Source organism: Sus scrofa, chromosome 3 (genome assembly GCF_054392235.1).
Source record: "Sus scrofa isolate SSC_HxYL_T2T_F1_AM1 chromosome 3, Sscrofa_HxYL_maternal_Yorkshire_Landrace_v2.0, whole genome shotgun sequence".
NCBI lineage: Eukaryota > Metazoa > Chordata > Mammalia > Artiodactyla > Suidae > Sus > Sus scrofa.
In genome coordinates, this window is record NC_139385.1 from 45265427 (window position 1) to 45287272 (window position 21846).

The 21846-nt window shown below is 44.7% G+C and overlaps 1 protein-coding gene across 11 annotated transcripts in view; it reads right to left on the reverse strand.

Annotated features, from left to right (window-relative positions):
* Positions 1 to 21846, reverse strand: part of LOC110260093 (zinc finger protein 75A-like) — a 46639-nt gene that overhangs the window by 17444 nt on the left and 7349 nt on the right. For 5 of the 11 annotated variants that reach the window (XR_014839506.1, XR_014839502.1, XR_014839504.1 and 2 more), the window contains 3 exons: positions 20859 to 20969; positions 19401 to 20231; positions 4337 to 4428 (listed from right to left, as the gene is read on the reverse strand). Coding sequence is in view for 6 of the 11 variants with exons in the window: in XM_085015822.1 (XP_084871948.1) it covers positions 19633 to 20231; positions 20859 to 20969 (710 nt within the window). In the remaining 5 variants the exon portion in view is untranslated. Of the gene's footprint in view, positions 1 to 4336; positions 4429 to 18687; positions 20232 to 20858; positions 20970 to 21846 lie in introns of those variants that run through there. The other 6 variants (XM_085015822.1, XM_085015820.1, XM_085015821.1 and 3 more) reach the window with 2 other exon arrangements.

The window sequence follows — 21846 nt, forward strand, 5'->3', positions numbered from 1 at the left end:
CTTTTTGGCCGCACCCCCAGTATGTGGAAGTTCCCCGGCCAGGGACTGAACCCACAGAACAGGAGTGACTGAAGCTGCTGCAGTGACAATGTGGATCCTTAACCCACTGAGCCACAGGAGAACTCCGTTTTAGTAAGCGGCTGAACTCAGTTCTCTGGTAATTTGTTGAGAATTTTTACATCTACATTCACAAGGGACACTGATCTAGAGTTGTCTTCTTTTGTCATGTCTTTGCTGGGCTTTGTTATCGGAGTAATCCTGACCTCATAGATTTTGAGTTCAGAAGCATTTCTTCCTCTTATATATATATACATATATATATATATATTTTTTGTCTTTTAGCTATTTCTTGGGCCGCTCCCTGCGGCATGTGGAGGTTCCCAGGCTAGGGGTTGAATCAGAGCTGTAGCCACCGGCCTACCCCAGAGCCACAGCAACGCAGGATCTGAGCCGCGTCTGCAACCTACACCACAGCTCACGGCAACGCCGGATCATTAACCCACTGAGCAAGGGCAGGGACCGAACCCGCAACCTCATGGTTCCTAGTCGGATTTGATAACCGCTGCGCCACGACGGGAACTCCCCTCTTCTATTTTTGGAAGAGTTTGAGAAGGTTTGGTATTAATTTTTCTTTAAATGTTTGGCAGAATTTACCAGTGAAGCCATTGGGTCCTGGTCTTTTGTTTCCTGGGAACTTTTTTATTGACCTTTTCACATATTTTAAGTCTATTCAGATATTTATTTCTGCTTGAGTAAGTTTTTGTAGTTTTGTGTTTCTAAGAGTTTTTCCATTTGATCTAGGTTACTAGTTTGTTGGTGTACAGTTGTTCATGGTATTCTCTTTTTTTTTTTTTTTTTTTTTGGGTTTTTTTTTTTGTTTTGTTTTTGTCTTTTTGCTATTTCTTTGGGCCGCTCCCGCGGCATATGGAGGTTCCCAGGCTAGGGGTTGAATCAGAGCTGTAGCCACTGGCCTACACCAGAACCACAGCAACGCGGGATCCGAGCCGCGTCTGCGACCTACACCACAGCTCACGGCAACGCCGGATTGTTAACCCACTGAGCAAGGGCAGGGACCGAACCCGCAACCTCATGGTTCCTAGTCGGATTTGTTAACCACTGCGCCACTACGGGAACTCCCATGGTATTCTCTTATACATTCTCATTTCTATAAAATCACTAGGAATATCCTATCATTTCTTTTTTTTTTCTTAAATTATCCTTTTTTTTTTCCTTTTTTTGGCTGCCCCACAGCATACCAGGGATCAGATCTGAGCTGCAGTTGTGACCTATGCTGCAGCTGCGGCAACACTGGATCCTTTAACCCACTGTGCCGGGCAGGGACTCGAGCCTGTGTCGTGGCGCTGCAGAGATGCTGCCCGGTCCTCTGTGCCACCACAGGAACTCCGTCACTTTCATGCCTTTCTTTTTTTTTTCTTTCATTTTTTAAAGTTTTATTGAAGTATAGGCGATTTACAAGGCTGTGATAATTTCTGCTACACAACAAAGTGATTCATTTATATATGTACACACATCCATTCTCTTTCAGATTATCCTCCCATGCAGGTGATCACACAATACTGGGAAGAGTTCCCTGTGTTATATAGCAAGTCCCTGCTGGACAATCATTCCATACACCTCCCTGTGCCCTCACTTTCATTTCTGATTTAAATTATTTGTGATTTCTCTAAGTCCAGCCAAAATTTCTGAATTTTTTTGTGCATGTCTTTTTTTTTTTTTTAGGGCATACCTGGGGCACATGGAAGTTCCCAGGCTAGGAGTCCAATCAGAACTGTTGCTGCCGGCCTACACCACAGCCACAACAACGCCAGATCCAAGCTGTGCCTGCGACTTACACCACAATTCACGGCAATGCTGGATCCCCAACCCACTGAGCAAGGCCAGGGATCAAACCTGCAACCCCACGGCTCCCAGTCGGATACGTTTCCGCTGCGCCATGGACAGGAATTCCCTGAATGTTTTTTATCTTTTCAAAGAAGCAGCTTTGTTGTCAGTGGCTCTTTTTTCCCTATTATCTATTTCACTTAACTTCATTCTAACCTTAATTATTTCCATTTCTCAGCTGTCACTGGATTTAGTCTGCTCTTTCCTTAAAATGGAAAGTTAAGCTACTGCTTTGAGACAGTTCCTCTTTTAACATATAGACATTTACAAGCTAAAATTTCCCTTTAAGTACTGCTTTGCTATATTCCTTAATTTTTTTTTTTGTCTTTTTTTTTTTTTTAGCTATTTCTTGGGCCGCTTCTGCGGCATATGGAGGTTCCCAGGCTAGGGGTCGAATCGGAGCTGCAGCCACCGGCCTACGCCAGAGCCACAGCAACACGGGATCCAAGCTGCGTCTGCAACCTACACCACAGCTCACGGCAACGCCGGATCGTTAACCCACTGAGCAAGGGCAGGGACCGAACCCGCAAACTCATGGTTCCTAGTCGGATTCGTTAACCACTGCGCCACGACGGGAACTCCTGTTTTTTTTTTTTAAATAGTGATTTTAATTGTTTCCATTATAGCTGGTTTACAGTGTTCTGTCAATTTTCTCCTGTACAGCAAGGTGGCCCAGTCACACATACATTCTTTTTCTCACATGATCAGGCTCCATCATAAGTGACTAGACATAGTTCCCAGTGCTACACAGCAGGACATTCCTTAATTTTGGTGTGTTGTGTTTTTTCCTTCATCTCAAAGTATCTTGCAATTGCCCTTACAATGTCTTTGTCGACCCACTCTTCATTTAAAAGTGTGTTTGTGAATTTTCTAGTTTTCCTGTTATTTATTTCTAGTTTCATTCCATGTGGTCAGAGAAGATACCTTGTATGACCTGAATCTTTTAAAATTTATGGATTTCCTGTTATGGCACAGTGGAAACAAATCTGACTAGTAACCCTAAGGATGCAGTTTCAATCCCTGGCCTCACTAAGTGGGTTGGGGATCTGGCTTTGCTGTTAGCTGCAGTGTAAGTCACAGATGGGGCTTGGATCCCCCGTTACTGTTGTTATAGCTGCAGCAACACCAGGTTCTTAACCCAACTGTGCAAGGCCAGGGATCGAACCTGCTCTGTCACAGAGACAATGCCAGATTCTTAACACGCTGCAGCACAGCAGGAACTCCCCAATTTTTTTTTTTTTTTGCTTTTTAGGGCCACATCCATGGCATATGCAAGTTCCCAGGCTAGGGGTCAACTCAGAGCTAAAGCTGCTGGCCTACACCACAGCCACAGCAACACAGGATCGGCACCGCATCTGGAACCTACACCACAGCTCATGGCAATGCCCACTGAGTGAGGAAAGGGATGGAACCTGCATCCTCATGAATCTTAGTTGGGTCCATTAACTGCTGAGGACAAATAGAAGTCCTTTTCCTTATTTTTCAAAACTGTAACGGCTCTTCTAGTTTTTTATCCTTCCAGATTGAATTACATCGATTGATCAACTGGAGGAAAACCGCTGTCTTCACCATGTTGAGTCTTTCAATTTATGAACATGGTACGTCTTCCCATGTAGGACTTATTTGACTTAAGTCATCTATAGTTTATTGCTCTTAGCATACATACCCTGTAAGTGTTTTTTTAGATGTATAACTAAATATTTTTTGAAGATACTGTAAATTACATTGTTTCTATACAGTGTATAGAAATAGAATTTGTTTGTTGACTTTATACCCTGTGATCTTATTAAATTTACTTATTCTGGAAATTTTGATAGGGTCTTAGGATTCTTTACATTGACAACCAGGTCATCTGTGAATAGCGACGGCTTTGCTTTTCCTTTCCAGTTGGAATGTTTCCTATTTCCTTTTCTTTCACTATTGCACTGGCTGAGCCCTCCAGTACAATGCTAAACACGGAGAGCAGGGATTGGTGTTCTTGCTTCATTCCTCATCTCAGAGGGAAGCTCAATTAACTATGATGTTACCTATAGGCATTTGGTTGGTTGGTTTTTGTTTTTAGGGCCATACCTGTGTCATATGGAAGATCTCAGGACACAGGATCCAAGCTGAATCTGCAACCCGGGCCACAGCATGCAGCAATGCTGGATACTTAACCCACTAAGCAAGGCCAGGCATTGAACCCCTGTCCTGGCAGACACTACACTGGAGTCTTAACCCACTGAGCTACCAGGCAAACTCCTATCTATAGGTTTTAATAGATGCTCTTTTCTAGGTTGAAGAAGTTCCATTCTATCCCTAGTTTCCTGGGAGTTTTGGCTATAAATAAAGGATGTATTCTGTTTCCATCTGCACTATGCTGCTCACTTCCAGGTTTCTAGTTGTGCTGAGCTGAGAGAGAAGAGTATTAGAGAACATAAATTGTTTGACTCACCATTAGTCCCATGGTACTTTGAGTTCTGGTGCTCTCCTCCAGATCCCTGCTGCTGTCACAGATCTACTCCATCCAGGTTTTAGAGTTGTTATCTACGTGAGAGAAAAGGGGAAGTCTGCTTAGGCTTACTCCATCTTAATCAGAGCTGGACGCCAATACTAAGTTTTTCTTGTACCTTTCTCATCTCTATACATTTTATTTCTTTTCCTCTATTACTGCTTCTCTACAATGATACCTAATCCCTGCCTCCACTGAAGTCTTCCTAAATTCCATTACCTCTTTGCAAAGACTTGACTTCATCTTTCTTCTACACCACACTCTTTTTCCCTGTCCCACCTGCTACTATTAGTTACCTGGAAGACTACTTGTCACTCTCTGCTTTTGCTGCTTCTTAGTTGATTTTTTTTTTTTTTTGGTCTTTTTGCCTTTTCTAGAGCCACTCCCATGGCACATGGAGATTCCCAGGCTAGGGGTCTAATCGGAGCTGTAGCCACTAGCCTACACCAGAGCCACAGCAACGCAGGATCCGAGCCGCGTCTGCAACCTACACCACAGCTCATGGCAACGCCGGATCCTTAACCCACTGAGCAAGGGCAGGGATCGATCCCGCAACCTCATGGTTCCTAGTCGGATTTGTTAACCACTGCGCCACGATGGGAACTCCAAGCTGCATCTTAGTCGATTTTTAAACTGAGATATAAGATGCATATCATAAAATTCACCATTTTGAAGTGTTTAATTCAATGGTTTTATTAGTATATTTACATTTCATCATCACCATTTCAGAACATTTTTCCTCTTCTGTGACTGTGGCATAGGTCAGCAGCTCTGACCCAACCCTTAGCCTGGGAACTTCCATATGCCACAGGCTATAAAGTAGGTCACAGATGGGGCTCAGATCTGACACTGCTGTGGCTGTGGTGTAAGGCCTCAGTTGCAGCTCCATTCAACCCTGAGCCTGGGAACTTCCATATGGCATAGGGGTGGCCATAAATAAAAAAGAGAGAGAGAGAGATAAATAAATATTGACACTCGTGTACTAATCTTTGAATGAATTCCAACTCAAGAAAGGCCTTCTCTCCCACGAGTCAAGGTTAATGGAAAGCGTGGCAGCTACCTTTCCCTTCCTTGGAGGGCAGCCAGAACACGACAGTGGCTCCTCAAGGTGGCTTTGTAAGAGGATCCTCTTGGGCTTCTCCGTGGCTGTTCATGTATGAGAACAACATGCAACCCGAATGCCTCTTTAATCAGGGTGACCCAGCAGGGATATGAGATGCCTGTAGTGATCACCCGAGCAACTTATTAAAAAGTTGAAACTACAAGATCGAGGGCTAACTTTTAACAAGCCCCAGAGTGATTCCCTCATTAAGAGTTCAGTGGCGACAGGTAATTGTTGGTTTCCTGGAAGCCACTAGACATTTTTCATTATCCCCTAAAGAAACCCTGAATTCATTAGCAGCCTACCTCTACGCCCTGCAGCTTCCTGCCCTTGGAAAACACTCAGCACTTTCTATCTCTAGAGATTTTTCTATTCTGGATATTTCATACAGAATGTGATGTTTTGTGTCTTAACTCCTCTCATGTAGCATGTTTTTAACATTCATCTATGTTATAGCATATATCAGATTTTTTTTTCTTCTGTGGCTGCACCCATGGCATATGGAAGTTCCTAGCCAGGAATGGAATCCGAGCCACAACCGTGACCTAAACGGCAGCAGCGGCAACGACAGATACTTAATACATCGCACAGGGATCAAACCTGTGCCACCACAGAGACAATGCTGGACCATTAACCCACTTCAGCACAGTGAGAACTCCAGAATTTCATTTTTTAAAAACAAACTTTTAAAATGATAGTTAATTTATAACATTCTGTCGATTTATGCTGTACAGCAAAGTGATCCAGTTATACATATTTATATACATTGTTTTTCTCATATTATCTTCTACTGTGTTCTATTACCAATCATTGGGAGAATTTCATTTCATTTCATTGCAACTACTATTCTCTTTTTTTGGCTGCACCTGTAGCATGCAGAAGTTCCTGGGCCAGGGACTGAACCTGCACAACAACAGTGACAATGCCAGATCCTTAACCAGCTGAGCCACCAGAGCACCCTACTAATCCCATTCCACTCTGTGGATATACCACTTCACTCATTTTCCAGCTGCTGGACATTTGGGTTATTGCTACTTTGAGGATATTACAAATAGTACTGCTATATATAAGATTTTGTGGACACAAGTTTTCATTTCCCTTGAGTTTATATTTAGCAGTGGAACTGCTGGGTCAAACAGCTTTTTTTTTTGCTTTTTAGGGCCACACTCACGGCATATGGAGGTTCACAGGCTAGGGGTCCAGTCGGAGCTTCAGCTGCTGGACTACACCACAGCTATAGCAGCTCAGGATACGAGTGGTGTCTGTGACCTATACCACAACTCACGGCAACACCGGATCCTTAACCCACTGAGCGAGGCCAGGGATTGAACCTGCAACCTCGCGGTTCCTAGTTGGATTTGGTTCCACTGCACCACAACGGCAACTCCTCAAATAGCAATTCTATGTGTAAGTTTTGAAATTACTGACAAGGTGCCTCCTACAGTGGCTGAATAACTTAAATTGCCACCAGCAGTGTATGAGGCTTCTAATTTCTCAACATCATCATCATTATTGTAATTCTGCTATTTTAGGGTCGTACCCTCGGCATATGGAGGTTCCCAGGTTCGACACAGGGGGTGAATCGGAGCTGTACCGCCAGTCTACACTGCAGGAACAGGAACACGGGATCTGAGCCGTGTCTGTGACCTACACCACAGCTCATGGCAGTGCCGGATCCTTAACCCACTGAGCGAGGCCAGGGATTGAACCCGTGTCCACATGGATCCTAGTCGGGTTAGTTAACCACTTGGCCACAGAGGGAACTCCCTCCTCTCCACATTCTTGATAACATGTCTTATTGTCTATCTTTTCGATGACAGCCACACTAGGGGATATAAGTGAGATCTCAGTTGGTTTGGGTTTGCATTGCCCTGATGGTTGATGATGTTGCATGCCTTTTTATGTGCTGATTGGACATTTGTATATCTTATTGTGAGAAATGGCTCTTCAAATCTGTTGCCCTTTTCAACATTAAATTCTCTACCTTTGAGTTTCTTGCATGTAGTGTTAAGTAATGTTAGTTACAATGAAGTTTTGGGAAACAGGCTAGGACCTGGACCCTTTGCTGCAGTGCCTGCACCTAGACAAATATGTCTTCAAGCAATAAAATACAAAGCATCTATACAGAACTAAAAATAACTGTGGAAATGGACAATTTGGGCAAATTATGGACAGGAAGATACAATAAAACTAAAAAACCAACTGCCACACCTGAAGAGCCAAGAAAAAAAAATGGGGTCCTATGCATGCCCCCTGCACACAACACTACCAAGTTGAATCAAGGTTGTTAGGAAGGAGGAAAGGAAAGATGATGCTAAGAAGCAGTCAAGAAATGTCTGCTAGTGAGCTCCTGCTGTGGCACAGTGGGTTAAGGACCTGGTATTGTCTCTGTGGCAGTACAGGTTTGACCCCTGGCCAGGCTCAGTAGCTTAAGGATGTGGAGTTGCCACAGCTGTGGCACAGGTCACAGCTGTGGCTCAGATTTAATCCCTGGACCAAGAACTTCCATATGCCAAGACTGTGGCAGGAAAAAAAAATGTCTGCTACACTCCCCACCTGTAAAGCTCCCAAGAGAAGAGAAGAAAGGGCACTGAATGATATCTTCCAAAACTGCAATATAGAGGAATGTGAAGTTATGGTCTGGGATCAGGATAGTTTGCAGGGGTGACAGATTACCTTAATAAAAGGACAGGCAGTGTCTGGGGTGGACAGGAAGAGAGATGAGGAATTCTATGGGGCAACTATTACCCCAACACCAAAAACCAAAACATGAGAAAACTACAGACTACTACCTCTCATGAAATAGATTCAAAAATTCAAAAAATCAACAAAATATTCACAAATCAAATCCAACAAAATATAATAAGAATTATACAGCAGGATTTATTCCAAGAAAGCAAAGCTGGTCCAATATTTAGAAATAAATTAATGTAAACTATCACATCAATGGACTAAAAGAATAAAAATCACATGATCACATTAACAGATGCAAAAAATTATTTGACACAATTCAACAACCCTTCATGATAAAAACTCTCAGAAAACCTGGAAGAGAGGATTTCCTTAAATTGAGTTTTTAAAAACCTATACAAATCCTACAACTAATATCATATTTGTTTTTTTTGTTTGTTTGTTTTAGGGCTGCACCCTTGACATATGAAAGTTCCCAGACTAGGGGTCAAATTGAAGCTGCAGCTGCTGGCCTACGCCACAGCCACTTGGGACTGAAGCCTCATCTGTAACCTACACCACAGCTCACAGCAATACCAGATCCCTGACCCACTGAGCCAAGGACTGAACCCACATCCTCATGGATATTAGTCAGATTTGTTTCCACTGTGCCACAACAGGAACTTCCAATATCATATTTAATTGTGTTATTAATATGGGAGATTTCTCATTCAGATAAAGAATAAAATAATAATGTCCGTTCTCACTACTTATCTTCACTATCAAACTGGAAGCCCTAAGACAATGCAATAAGAAAAAAAAAGGAAATAAAACATACAGATTGAGAAAAAAGAAATGAAAATGTATTTGTTTACAAGTGATATGGCCATCTGTATATACAATCTCAAAGAACCAACAAGCAGCTCCTGAATGAAACTAAGAAGGCACATGTATCAAAGCTGAATGTTACAAAGTTACAATATAAGAGTCAATGAACAACTATGTATCAACAATGAACAACTATGTACCAACAACGAACAACTGGAATTTGAAATTAAAAACATTATACCACTTAAATTAGGACCTCCAAAAATGAAACAACATGCCTAAGTATAAATTTAACAGTATATGTACAATATCTATAGAAAAACAACTCAAAAAAATCTAAAAGAAGTAAATATAAAGAAAGAATATAGACATATTCCATGTTCATGGATAAAGTTTCAATACTATGTATCAAAATGGCAGTTCTTCCCAGCTTGATCTGTACATTCAATGGAATCCCAGTAAAAATCCCAACAAGTTATTTTGTGGATAATTTAAAATATACATGGACAGGCACAAGACCCAGAATAGCCAACACAACATTGAAGGAGAAGAAAAAAGCTGGCAGACAGACATTACCCAACACGGACTTACTCTAAAGCTAAAATAATCAAGATGGTGCTATTGGGAAGGAATAGAAAAACAGATCAATGGGACAGAATAGAGAGCCAGAAAGAGACCGACAGGAATATGGGCAAATGACTGGTGACGAAGGTACCGAAGCAATAAAATGGAAGAAAGATAGTCTTTTCAACAAACGGTGCAATAATTTGGACATTCACATGCAAAAAAAAAAAAAAAAAAAAAATCCAGAGGCAGATTTCACACCCTTCACAAAAACAACTCAAAATAGATTCTGGACCTAAATGTGAACCAAAATGATAACGCTCCTAGATGATAAAACACAGGAGAAAACCTAGATGACCTTGGGTTTGGCCATGATACAACGCGAAAGGCACACGCTGCACAAAAGAAATGACTGATGAGCTGGACTTCGTTAATTTTGAAAACTTTTGTTCTGCAAGACCATGTTAGAAGGATGAGAAGCAAGGCCACAGACCGGGAGAAAAAAACCTGCCAAACACATCATCTGACAAATATAGAACTTACTGCAAAGAACTCTTAAAATTCAACAATAAGAAAGTGAACCCCAGGATTAAATAAGCGACAGAATATATGTGAACGAACCTTCCACCAAACAATGAACACAGATGGTAAAAATATATATGTGAAAAGATGCTCCACACATCACGTCAGCAGGAAAGTGTGAATGAAAGCAATGAGATACCCTCTACAACCATCCGAATGGGGAAAAATCCACAAACACTGACAACAAACCCTGACAAGGACACGGAGCAGTAGGAGCCCTCGCTCACTGCTGATGAAAATGCAAAAGGGCAGAGCACTCCCTCTTACTCTCCTGCAAACTCAGACTGCTTCCTGCCTGAGGATGATTAGAGGACAGACTGTTGCCAGGTCTCTGACTGCACAGGAAAGAAACGGTTTTGGGGGCACTGCACCACACTTCTCTATGAGAAAATGGGGTTCTCTCTGAGAACAAGACACCATCCCTAAGAAGGGAGTCCTGGCAACTGCAGAGACAGGGGGGGCTCATGGTTTAGTCGAGGGCGGCGGCCCTTCCAATGTCAGAGTCCCTTTTCCTCCTCTCAAACAGTGGGGGCTGTTAGGCGTGGTCGGGACAGTGGCGGCTGGAGCCCTGACAGCCCATTTCAGAAAGCACAAGGGGAAGAATGGGAGGTGAGGAGTCACTTAGAAACCGACCCCTGAATCCCGCTCCATAACTCGCAGGGACAAGAACTTCCTTTCTTCCTACAGCTCTTGCTGCATCTGAACTGGGACCCAGGAAACCTCCATCCTCTCCCTGCACCTTCCCCATCACATCTGAAGACAATTACTTCCTGTCATTCGCCTCACACACCGGGAAACCTCCATCCTCTTCCTGCACCTTCCCCATCACATCTGAAGACAATTACTTCCTGTCATTCGCCTCACACACCTGCTTTCTCGGGTGGACTGGCAGTCCCTGTTCTTGACCCCGGGGTGTACGTGAGCTCTGAAGGTGGGCGATGTTTCCTGGGGTGTCAGCTTTGTACAAGTGAAAGGCCGTTTCCTCAATTCTCGGGCGAGGTAGTGTTCGCTGTGGCAGATGTTGGCAGCAAGTGAGAATGGTGTTGCTAAAACAATGGGATCTTCTCCTGGATACAGAAGATGCCAAACACAACTGCTTCTACTGCTGGAGAAACATTCTTTGGCTTGGTGCTCGCAAGAGAGAGGTCTCCATGTCCTCTCCTAGAAAGAGCATGCGGAGTACAGGTTCTCCTCTGATCACAGTATCTAGGCACGGGGACTGAGGCTCCACCTTCCTCATGTTTAATGGCGATGCCTATCCCACCACCCAAGAGGCTGTGTGGTGTGGAGGAAATAGTAATTGTCTGTAAGGTGGTGTGGGATGTACTTTTGTTCCACTAATTCAGATGTTGTGTCAGGTTCCCATAATGGTGAAGGTGGAAATTAGACTCGTGTTTCCTAAAGCAGTGCTCCACAAAACTGTCCGAGAGATGTTGGGTGTGAAGGTCACACAAACCACCCCCAGCACCACGATCAAGCAAGGATGGCAGCACTGAATGCTTATCCTCCTCTTTTACCTAGAGTTTTTACTGTACATTTAAACATAAACACTAAGAAATCCTTCTACAACAAAATGCTGATTTTAACCACTGTCTCTGCATTTACTTGGGTGCAGAATACTTTCTGCATATCTCACAGTGTTCTCTGCCTACCAGTTTGGGACCCACTGGCAAAACTGATTTCTAAGGCCTCTTCCAGATCCTTTTACAGGCCTCAGTGCTGAGAGAGCCTGTGGGAAGAGATATGGGCATTCAGGCCTTTACTGCTGGCAAGGGATGGAGAGCAGATGTCGTGGCGGTGGGTGCTGGGGAAGAGAGGCGACCTGAGTGGAGGTGCTTTTCCTGGGGTGCCCATGGGATGCAGTCTTCCCATTCCACGGTGAAGCTCCCAGAGCTCCAGGCTAGAACATTCATGCAGACAGAACGATAGCCTTAGACACCCCAATGAATGTATCTGCGCTCCTTCAGGTGACAGGCATGCGCTCTCCTTCCACCTCTGCTAGTAAACAAAGAACAGGACCAGGCCTCAAGGCCATCATGCACCTGAGTAACCAAGGCCAGTGTCTAGATGGCTGTGGCAGGTTCTCCTGCTTAAGTTGACCCCAGAACAACACGGGCTTGAACTGTGTGGCTCAACATACATGTGAACTATTTTGCAATAGTTATTATGGTACTACATGATTTATGGTGGTTGAAGCTGTAGATGCAGCACCACAAACCCAGAGGGCCAACTGTAAAGTCATACGTGGATTTCTGACTGTGCAAAAGTTGGCACCCATAACCTACCCTGTGTGTTGTTCCAGGGTCAACTGTATTTTCATCCTTGTATTCTTTATACATTATATCAGTCTTGTGCTCAACACTGAAGATTCAAGGCTACAAAAGCCAGACATAGCCCCTGCCCTCCTGACACTTATGTTCTAAAAGTTTAAGAAAAAAAAAACATGTAAACAAACCCACTAACTCTATCTTGTGAAACGTGCTATGAGGGAACAAAACAGTGTCCTAAGTTGTAAGAGCAGACATGACTCACTGGTTCATTAGCAAAGGTCAAGGGAGGACAGAGCCCTTGTGAAAGCTTGGATTTCAAAATGCGGGAACTTTGGAGAGATCCAAGAGGAGAGCAGTATAGAAGCATCTCTCCACTCAAAGAGTAACACTGGGAGTATGTGCTGCTCCTTTAAGGAGGATAAATAGCTTTGACACTGAGTAATGTTTACTCACCATAGTTTAAGTTGACCCCTGAACAACATGGCTTTGAAATGTTATAGTAGGAAGAAAACAATAAAAAAAACCCTTTTCCCTAATTTCTCTGTGTAAGAAACTATTGTTCCTTAAGCTATTAACTTTTTTTTTTCCTTTTGTCTTTTCTGGGGCCACACCCATGGCACACAGAGGTTACCAGGCTAGGGGTCCAATCAGAGCTGTAGCTGCCGGCCTACACCACAGCCACAGCAATGAGGGATCCGAGCTGTGTCTGTGACCCACACCACAGCTCAGAGCAACTCTGAATCCTTAACCCACTGAGTGAAGCCAGGGATTGAACCCAGAACCTCATGGTTCCTGGTCGGATTCGTTAATCACTGAGCCACAATGGAAACTCCAAGATATTAACATTTTTAAAAGACTCATCTAAAATTAAAATCACCTTACTCTTCTCTTTGTGAACATGAAAGATCCTTCACTTTTGTTTTTTCAAATGCTTTGAAACTGTTCAGTGTTTGCACAAGTCATGGACAACTGCTTGGTGTGAAAAGTATGATGGTGGAGGAATTCCCCTGGTGGCCCACAGGGTTAAGACTATGGCGTTATCATTGCTGTGGCTCAGGTCGCAGCTGTGGTGCAGGTTCTACCCCTGGGCCGAGAACTTCTGCAGGCCTCGGATGGGGGTGCAGGGGAGAGAGGGAGGAGAGGAGGGAAGAAGGAAGAACGGATTATGGAATCAACGATCATGATAGAAATTTGACATTCACTGGCCTAAAAAATTTAACAGAAAGATTTCTTTCTTTTTCCTTGAAGGTGCAGTGAATTCAAATACCATAATCCTTAAATTTTTGTGTGAGTGCTTTGATCTGCATGATGTGAGATTCATCATCCTACTGTGGTAGAAATGAGAAGCGGCTCGGAGAGTTTTCCTCAGTCTGAAACTGAGTGAAAGACAAGAGCTTGCTTGCATAATCCGAAGGAGAGCTGGATGGGAAATGCACTTTAAGTGAAGCACAGGCTTTATCAAATATCCACGAATCATACTGGAGGAAAGCTTCATAGACAGCTTGGCAGCAGAATGAACATCAGTGTAGCCTAGTATCCTTGCCCACCGGAGAGTTTACACACAACGGAAACCCTCCTCATATATGAGTTTGGCAGATGCTTCAGGGCTCCAGCCTTGCTCCCCACTGAACCCACACAAGGAAGAAACTGTGAAAGTGTAAGTATGGAAGAGATTCAGCAACGATATGCTTTTGTACTTGTTTAGAACAATCCCAAGAAACAGTGCGGGCGAAGCCTCGTTTCTTAACTGAGGGCACTTCAGAGACTGTACAGGAGGGAACCCACAGAAAGAGTGGGAAACTTCAGCAAATAACCCACTCTGAGTACCAGACGGAAAGCTCCTGAGAGAAAAGTAAAAAGCAGCCTCGATCCATTACTCACGAGTGGGAACCAACCAGGAGATGCAGAAAGTGCTCGGTAAACACATGTCAGGGCAGGGACAGCATAAATGTTCGGAAAATACTTCATGGCGTGCAAATCTTCAGAGTTCTCCCAACTGCCCAGATGGACAGAAAGGGCTGCTTTTCATTCTTCCTCTCAAGCTCTCCAGGAGAATTAAACACCTCTCAGTTTCGACAGGTGACGGAAACTCCAGCAGTTTTGTTTATCCAAGCTCTCCTCCTGTTCTTCCTCTCCAATTAAAAGCTACCTGAGGCAGAGCTTCCTTGCCTGCTCGCTTGCATGTCTCACAAGCGTCCTATCCTAACAAATCTATTTCTTGCCTATCAAAAAAGAAAAAAAAAAAAAAAAAAAAAAAAAAAAAGCTAGCTGAGGTTCTCAAGAACAGTCCCAGGGAACAGTCAGCTTAAGGATACAGGATGGTTCCAATACTGTGGCAACTGGGACGAGGGCAAAGAAAGGGCCAAGGATTTAGGGACTAGATTAGGTCTGTGATCCAATTCTCAGAACCAGCCCTGGAGCCACTATAAAACTGTTAACTGAACACACAAGAACAAAGCACCCTCAGGTTTGTCCTAGAAGGCATCTGGTTATGGAGGTCACATTTGAGAACGTTACTGTTTGAGGGTGAACCTAGGACTGTGTCTCAAATTTCATTTTTATTTTTTAATTTTTTTGTTTGATTGATTGTCTTTTCAGGGCCACACCTGCAGCATAAGGAAGGCCCCAGGCTACAGGTCGAATCAGAGCTGCAGTTGCAGCCTACGCCACAGCCACAGCCGATCCGAGCCAAATCTGCAAGCTATACCACAGCTCTACCCCACAGCTCTCAGCAACAACAGATCCATTGATTGAGGCCACATCCGAGTCTTCATGGATACTAGTCAGATTCTTAACCCACTAAGCCACAATAGGAACTCCAGGTTTTAAACCAAACCTCAAACAGTACTGGTTTTAGCTTGTTTTACTAATCTGCTCTTATTCCTGTGATGAGATATAGAAACGTCTTCTTGCAGCTTTGGACACATCCAGCCCAAATTCCAAATATAGGAGTGGGAAGTCAATGTGCTGCTGATGGGTGGCTGAGCTAGGACTTTCCCAGCAAAGGATTCTCACTCCTCAAGTGGAGCATCCTGTTCCTGCTTTCCTGCCCAAGCCTCCTCCCAACTGTAACCTTTTAGCCCAGGAAGAGAAGCCACCTTCCCTCTACACAAATCTGGGAAAATCTGACAACCTAACTCCTGAATTTTTTTTTTTTTTTTTTTTGAGCAGAACTCACAGAAGGTACAACAGAGGTGTTTACCAAACCATTCCTTGAAGTCTACTGCAATCACATGGGGATGGAAAGAAACCCCTAACTTCCCCCAGCACTGTGACCAAAAGTAATGCTTCTGGTGCATGTGGGGCTATGCAACAGGGGAACTCAGGGCGACAGACACGAGGAAGACGTGTAAGCCCAGAAAGGGAGAAAGAGATGGCTGCCTCATCCACTTCAACCACTGACCATCCCAGGATCTGTCCCAGGTAAGCAATCAGTCTTTCCTTCCTATCACCAAGTTTTTTTGTTTGTTTGATTTGGCTTTGGCTGCAACATGGCATATGGAAATTCCCAAGCCAGGGATCAAATCCGAGTGGCAGCTACAACTTACGCAACAGGAATGACAATGCCAGTTCTTTAACCCATAGCCCCAGGTCAAGGACTGAACACGCACTGCTGCAGAAACCATGTCGGATCTTTAACCCAATGCACCACAGCCCAGCAACACCTCACCAACAGTTTTGTAAGCTCCCAAGTGTCCCCCTCAGTGTTAGGCCAGGTGGAATGTCAAGCTCTAGAATAGCCAGTCCTATTAAAACAGGCCAGATTATGCTGCAGAAACACACGGCACCAACATCCCAGTGAGTAGACACAACAAAACTTTATTGATCTTTCCCAGAAAATCCATTAGGTCTGGGGGGAGCCCTCTCCAGAACAGAAGGCCCTCCCCAATATGGGGGCTCAGCCAGCCCTGCAGCCTGTTCTGACCTGGTGGCTCCTCTCTCCATAAGTGCTTACATGACTGCGGCAAGAAAAGACAGCACCAGAGAGTCTGCACCAACAGAGAAATGCCTGAGCCAAGACCAGAGATTTCTGCTCACAACCCACTGCTCGAAACTATCTCATGACCCTGTCAAACGGCAAGGACCAAAAAGCATGGCCGCTCCCTTCTTACTGGCCATTAGGACACAAGGTCCGTGAGGACATGATTCTTTTTCTTTTTCTTTTGTCTTTTTTGCCATTTCTTAGGCTGCTCCCACAGCATATGGAGATTCCCAGGCTCGGGGTCGAGTCGGAGCTGTAGCCACCAGCCTACACCAGAGCCACAGCAACGCGGGATCCGAGCCACGTCTGCAACCTACACCACAGCTCACGGCAACGCCGGATCCTTAACCCACTGAGCAAGGCCAGGGATGGAACTGGATTCATTAACCCCTGAGCCATGACGGGAACTCCGAGGACGTGGTTCTGACGCCTTGTCCACGACTACACCCTTCGTTTAGAAGAGGACCTGGGCACATAACACTCATTCAATTCAATGAATGAATGCAGTGCCAGCGAGAAACCCACACGTCCACCTTGGGAGGAGAGCGAGCCCCAGGGCTGTAAGGCTGAGGGTGCTGGGCAAGAGCTCTGCAGACCAGAGCCTCAGAGCTGGCTGTGCTTAAGAAAGGACACGTGCTCTGGGTCCTCTCAGGGAAGACGACGACATCCGGCTGGAACACCAGACCAACAGCCCAGCTGGCTTACACCATAAACCTCCGAAGCCAAGCACCAAATCAACCAAGGGAATCACCGCCACCACTGCCCGGCTCCTGGAAGGAGCTGCAACAGCCACAGGAGCATCTGCTTCTTCACGGCAGTCAGGCCCCCAGCGTATCCCGGGGACCCGGGGAAAGGGAAGGAAATGCACACAGACTGAGGCTCTGCTGTTGGCCCGGCTGGCAGGTGCTTTTTCCTTCATCAGTCCCTCTCCTCCCCACAAAGACCCTGAGTTGAGGGTTACCTCCAGTGCTTAGAGAGAGCGGAGACTTAAGAGTGGTTCAGGAACCAACCCAGAAACACGGATGCTTTACAAGCTAGAAAGAGATACAACACAACGTCATCCGGCCTGGCTGTGCAGAGATCACACACAGGTCAGGCCTGCCTGACAAGCTAAGTGACAGCCACAGCCCTGCTGGCAACGGGGTCTTCACAAGCCTCCGTTATCTCTTCAAGCCCTAATGTCCCTATCTGTAAAGGGAAGACAGCATTTGACCCCATTCCCGATTATACCTGAAGCTCTCACAGGGACACATCTGAGTCACTGTCGCAGAGAAGAGGGTGTTACAAGACAACCCACAGCCTCCAGTCTATCGAATGGGTCAGCCAGGGCTACTGGTACATGCTACGCTGGAGAACACAGGGACAGGACGACCTTGCCTGCTTCATGGTGTAGAGTGTACGTCAACCAAGGCAGATGTGGCTTCGCCCGTCCTTGTCTGCTACTCAGCATCACTTCCCCAGCCTCTCCTTTTGGGAACCTGGATTCCCAGGATGCCACCCCCAGGGACCCACAGGATCCTGGTGCAGCAAACACTACAGGTCTCAGAACTCTGCCCATGGTCGTAATAACAAACAAAAGCCAAGTTAAAATGCAAACAGGAGTTCCCATCGTGGCACAGTGGTTAACAAATCCAAATAGGAACCATGCGGTTGTGGGTTTGATCCGAGGCCTTGCTCAGTGGGTTAAGGATCCGGCGTTGCCGTTAGCTGTGATGTAGGTCACAGATGCGGCTCGGATCCCGCGTTGCTGTGGCACTGGCATAGGCTAGTGCCTACAGGTCCGATTAGATCCCCTAGTCTGGGAACATCCATATGCCGCAGGAGCGGCCCAAGAAATGGCAAAGAGACCAAAATAAATAAATAAATGAAGTAAAATAAAATGCAAACAGACAAAAACCTGAGAAGCTGATTTTGAATTCCCATTAATTTCCACTGAGGTCTCAGAAAAGTGCTCACTTTTATGGCTGAATTGTCATATTGGCATTTTGAGGTAAGTAGTCTAGTTTGTTTGACTGCAAAAATTCTTCTTCACATGTAATATACACCCCAAGTCTAAAAATTCTAACCCATGTGCACATTAGAGGCCACTCCTTCTTTGAAACACCACCACTGAGGCATAAGATAGTGCATTGTAAGTGCACCTGGCAGTCTCCACCGTGAAGTAAACAGGATTTCATCACAGTTAAACTTGTGCTAATAGGATTCAAGAAGTACAGTCACTAAAATATTCAAAAAGCTCAAATGATGTCAAATTTGGGACTACTGTCCAAGGACAAAACAGAATTAGAAATTGCAATTTGCTTTTGAAAAACTTTATATTATAGAATTCATTTCTGCCCCACGAGACCAGTAAAAGTGGTAAGCTGGCTACCTGGTATTAATTAAAGATACATTATTACTGCTTTTTTGCTGTGCAAGACCATGCTGCAAATGTTCCCATCACATGCAGTTAAGAGAGGCTGGGGAGATCAATGCAAATCAAGTGTTTACCTCTGTGACCAAGGAAGACATAAGGATTTATGACTGCATCCACCAAAAAAAAAAAAAAAACCAAAAACAAAAACAAAAACAAAAACAGTAGTTCCCGTTGTGGCTCAGTGGTTAGCGAATCTGACTAGGAACCATGAGGTTGCAGGTTTGATCCCTGGCCTTGCTCAGTGGGTTGAGGATCTGGCATTGCCGTGAGCTGTGGTGTAGGTCGCAGATGTGGTATGGATCTGGCATTGCTGGGGCTGTGGCATCGGACGGCAGCTACAGCTCCGATTAGACCCTGGCCTGGGAACCTCCATATGCCACGGGTATGGCCCTAGAAAAGCCAAAAAGCCAAAAAGCCAAAAAAAAAAAAAAAAAAGACTGCATCCACCCAAAGCAGATTTTGCTACATTGCCAGGTATGATCTTCAAACAGCTTTTTCCCTACTCAGAACATTCTTAGAATATATATTTTTTTAAACTAAAGGGAATTCCCTGAAAGCTTTAAGTAGAAACATGAAGTAGTATAACTACTAACCTTTCCCCGCCACAGTCAACCCTGATTCTTTTTTGTGAAACATGCTTCTATCACCAAATTTCCCACTGGTGTAAATTCTTCATGCTTTGTAACTTTGTGTTTTTCATAACTTTAGTGTCAACTGTTTCATTATCTATTCAGTCTCAGGCCACTGGTCATGCGTCCTTCACTGCTGTCAAAGTTTCTGCCATCGAAGAAGTCCTGAGAACACAATGAAGCTCCTCCTGCAGGGCTACAGGTGGGTCCTCCGGTGTTTAATAAGGTGCGAATTCTGACTAAATTTCTTCCCACATTCGTGACATGTAAAGGGCTTCTCTCCAGTGTGAGTTCTCTGGTGTGTGTGGAGATGTGAATTTTGACTGAAGCTTTTCCCACACCATGAGCACTTATATGGTTTTATTCCTTGGTGTGTTGTTAGGTGCTTATTAAGATCTGACCTCCACCTAAACCTCTTATCACACTGCTGACATTTATACGGTTTTTCTTCGGTGTGAATTCTTTGGTGTTTAATAAGGTCAGAGCTAACTCTGAAGCTTTTCCCACATTCCTGGCATTTAAAAGGCTTCTCCCCTGCACGTTCCTTCTTGTGAAGCTCCATAAGTTTCAGCAGCTCTTCTTCCCACCAGTTTGAGAGATTCTTTCCTTCCTTCACTGGAAAATCTTGGTGCCATTTCCCCAACCTATGTACATCACCATGAGTTTCTCTGCCCGCTGTTTTCTGGGGAACATCTGCTCTAGCTTTTTTTGATACTGCATTTCCTGGTGCTTGTATTTCTAAGTCAGAAAGATACATAGCTTGATGATCTTCAGGGTCATTTTTCAGCATTATCTCTGTTGGGATAAACATAAGAAACAGCTAAATATATGTCAAAGAAACAAAACCACACGTGCAGGGGGAAAAAAAAAGGGCAATATTCACTGATTTAAAAAACAATAGGGGAGCACTGCCTTGAGCTATGGTGTAGGTTGCAGACATGGCTCAGATCCCACATTGCTGTGGCGGTGGTGTAGGCCGGCAGCTATAGCTCCAATTTGACACCTAGCCTGGGAACTTCCATATGCTCTAAAAAGCAAAAAAAAACAAAAACAAAAACAATAGGGGAGTTCCTGTCACGGCTCAGCGGAAACAAATCTGACTAGAAACCATGAGGTTGCAGGTTCGATCCCTGGCCTCACTCAGTGGGTTAAGGATCCAGGGTTGCCATGAGCTGTGGTGTAGATCACAGATGTGGCTCAGATCTGGCCTTGCTGTGGCTGTGGCTTTCGCCAGCAGCAACAGCTCTGATTAGACCCTTAACCTGGGAACCTCCATATGCCACAGTTGCGGCCCTATAAAGACAAAAGACTAAAAACAACAACAACAATAGGGAAAGAGAATCTTAAAATGTTAGCCTTTTGGAAAGGTTCGTACCAAGGAAAATTTCTCCTCTTTCGGCACTCCTCTTACGGTATACTTACCTGGAAGCACATCTCTGCTATCGTCCTTGAACTGTGGGGACCCTTGAATCCACGGCACTTCCTCACGCTCTAAGCAGGAGATCACTTTAGGTTTGGGGAACACAAACAATGCTGTGAAATAAAAAACTGAGGTCAAGGATTGGAACTAAACAGAGTTAATTAACTCCAGACTACTTCAAGAAGAGCAAAGGACACTTTAACAAGTCTGCTACTGTGAATGATTAAATGGACACTTTCATACCCACTATTAAGTTTCCATTACACTGCATTTGTGAGCAGACATGCAAAGAAGAGACTGAGAAATACACCTAAGCTGGACAAATGAAAAGGATAGAGTATGGGAATCCAGTGCAACTTCCCCATCGCCTGCTACCAAGAATCCCCTCTATGCTACTAAGTGCAACCAAATCCCAGAGGCAGCAGAAAGTACACGCTGCTCCTTCTAGGTCTCTAGGAGGACTCGTACTGGCCAAGACCAGATCTAGGGGGGCCAATGTGAAGGTCAGTGGGTTGGGCCTCACATGCGCAAGTGAATCCTGTTGTATTACAGCAATTTTGAGTTTGGCTTTCAGTTGAGCTCTCAGGCACCAGACACTGGACTAGGAGGGATTTCTACCACTCCCATAGCTCACTGGTTCACATTCAGCTGGAAGACACAGACCAGAATTGCTTTGTGGACTTTCTCTAAGTCATATTGCCAAGGATGGAAATAGTCACCACTCGGTCATTCAATAAATCTGCACTGAGAGGCTACTGGGTGCATGGCTCTCTCGATGTGCTAGGGATACAGTGGTGAACAAGCCAAGTCCCCTGATCTAGGGGGGCCAATGTGAAGGTCAGTGTGTTGGGAGTTTATCTTCTGGTGCAGAGTGAGAGAACCAAAGGTCAGTGGGTTGGGAGCTTATCTTCTGGTGCAGAGTGAGAGAACCAAACATCAATCAACAACAAACAAAATGTCAGGAAGTGATCGATGGTTTGAAGACAACTA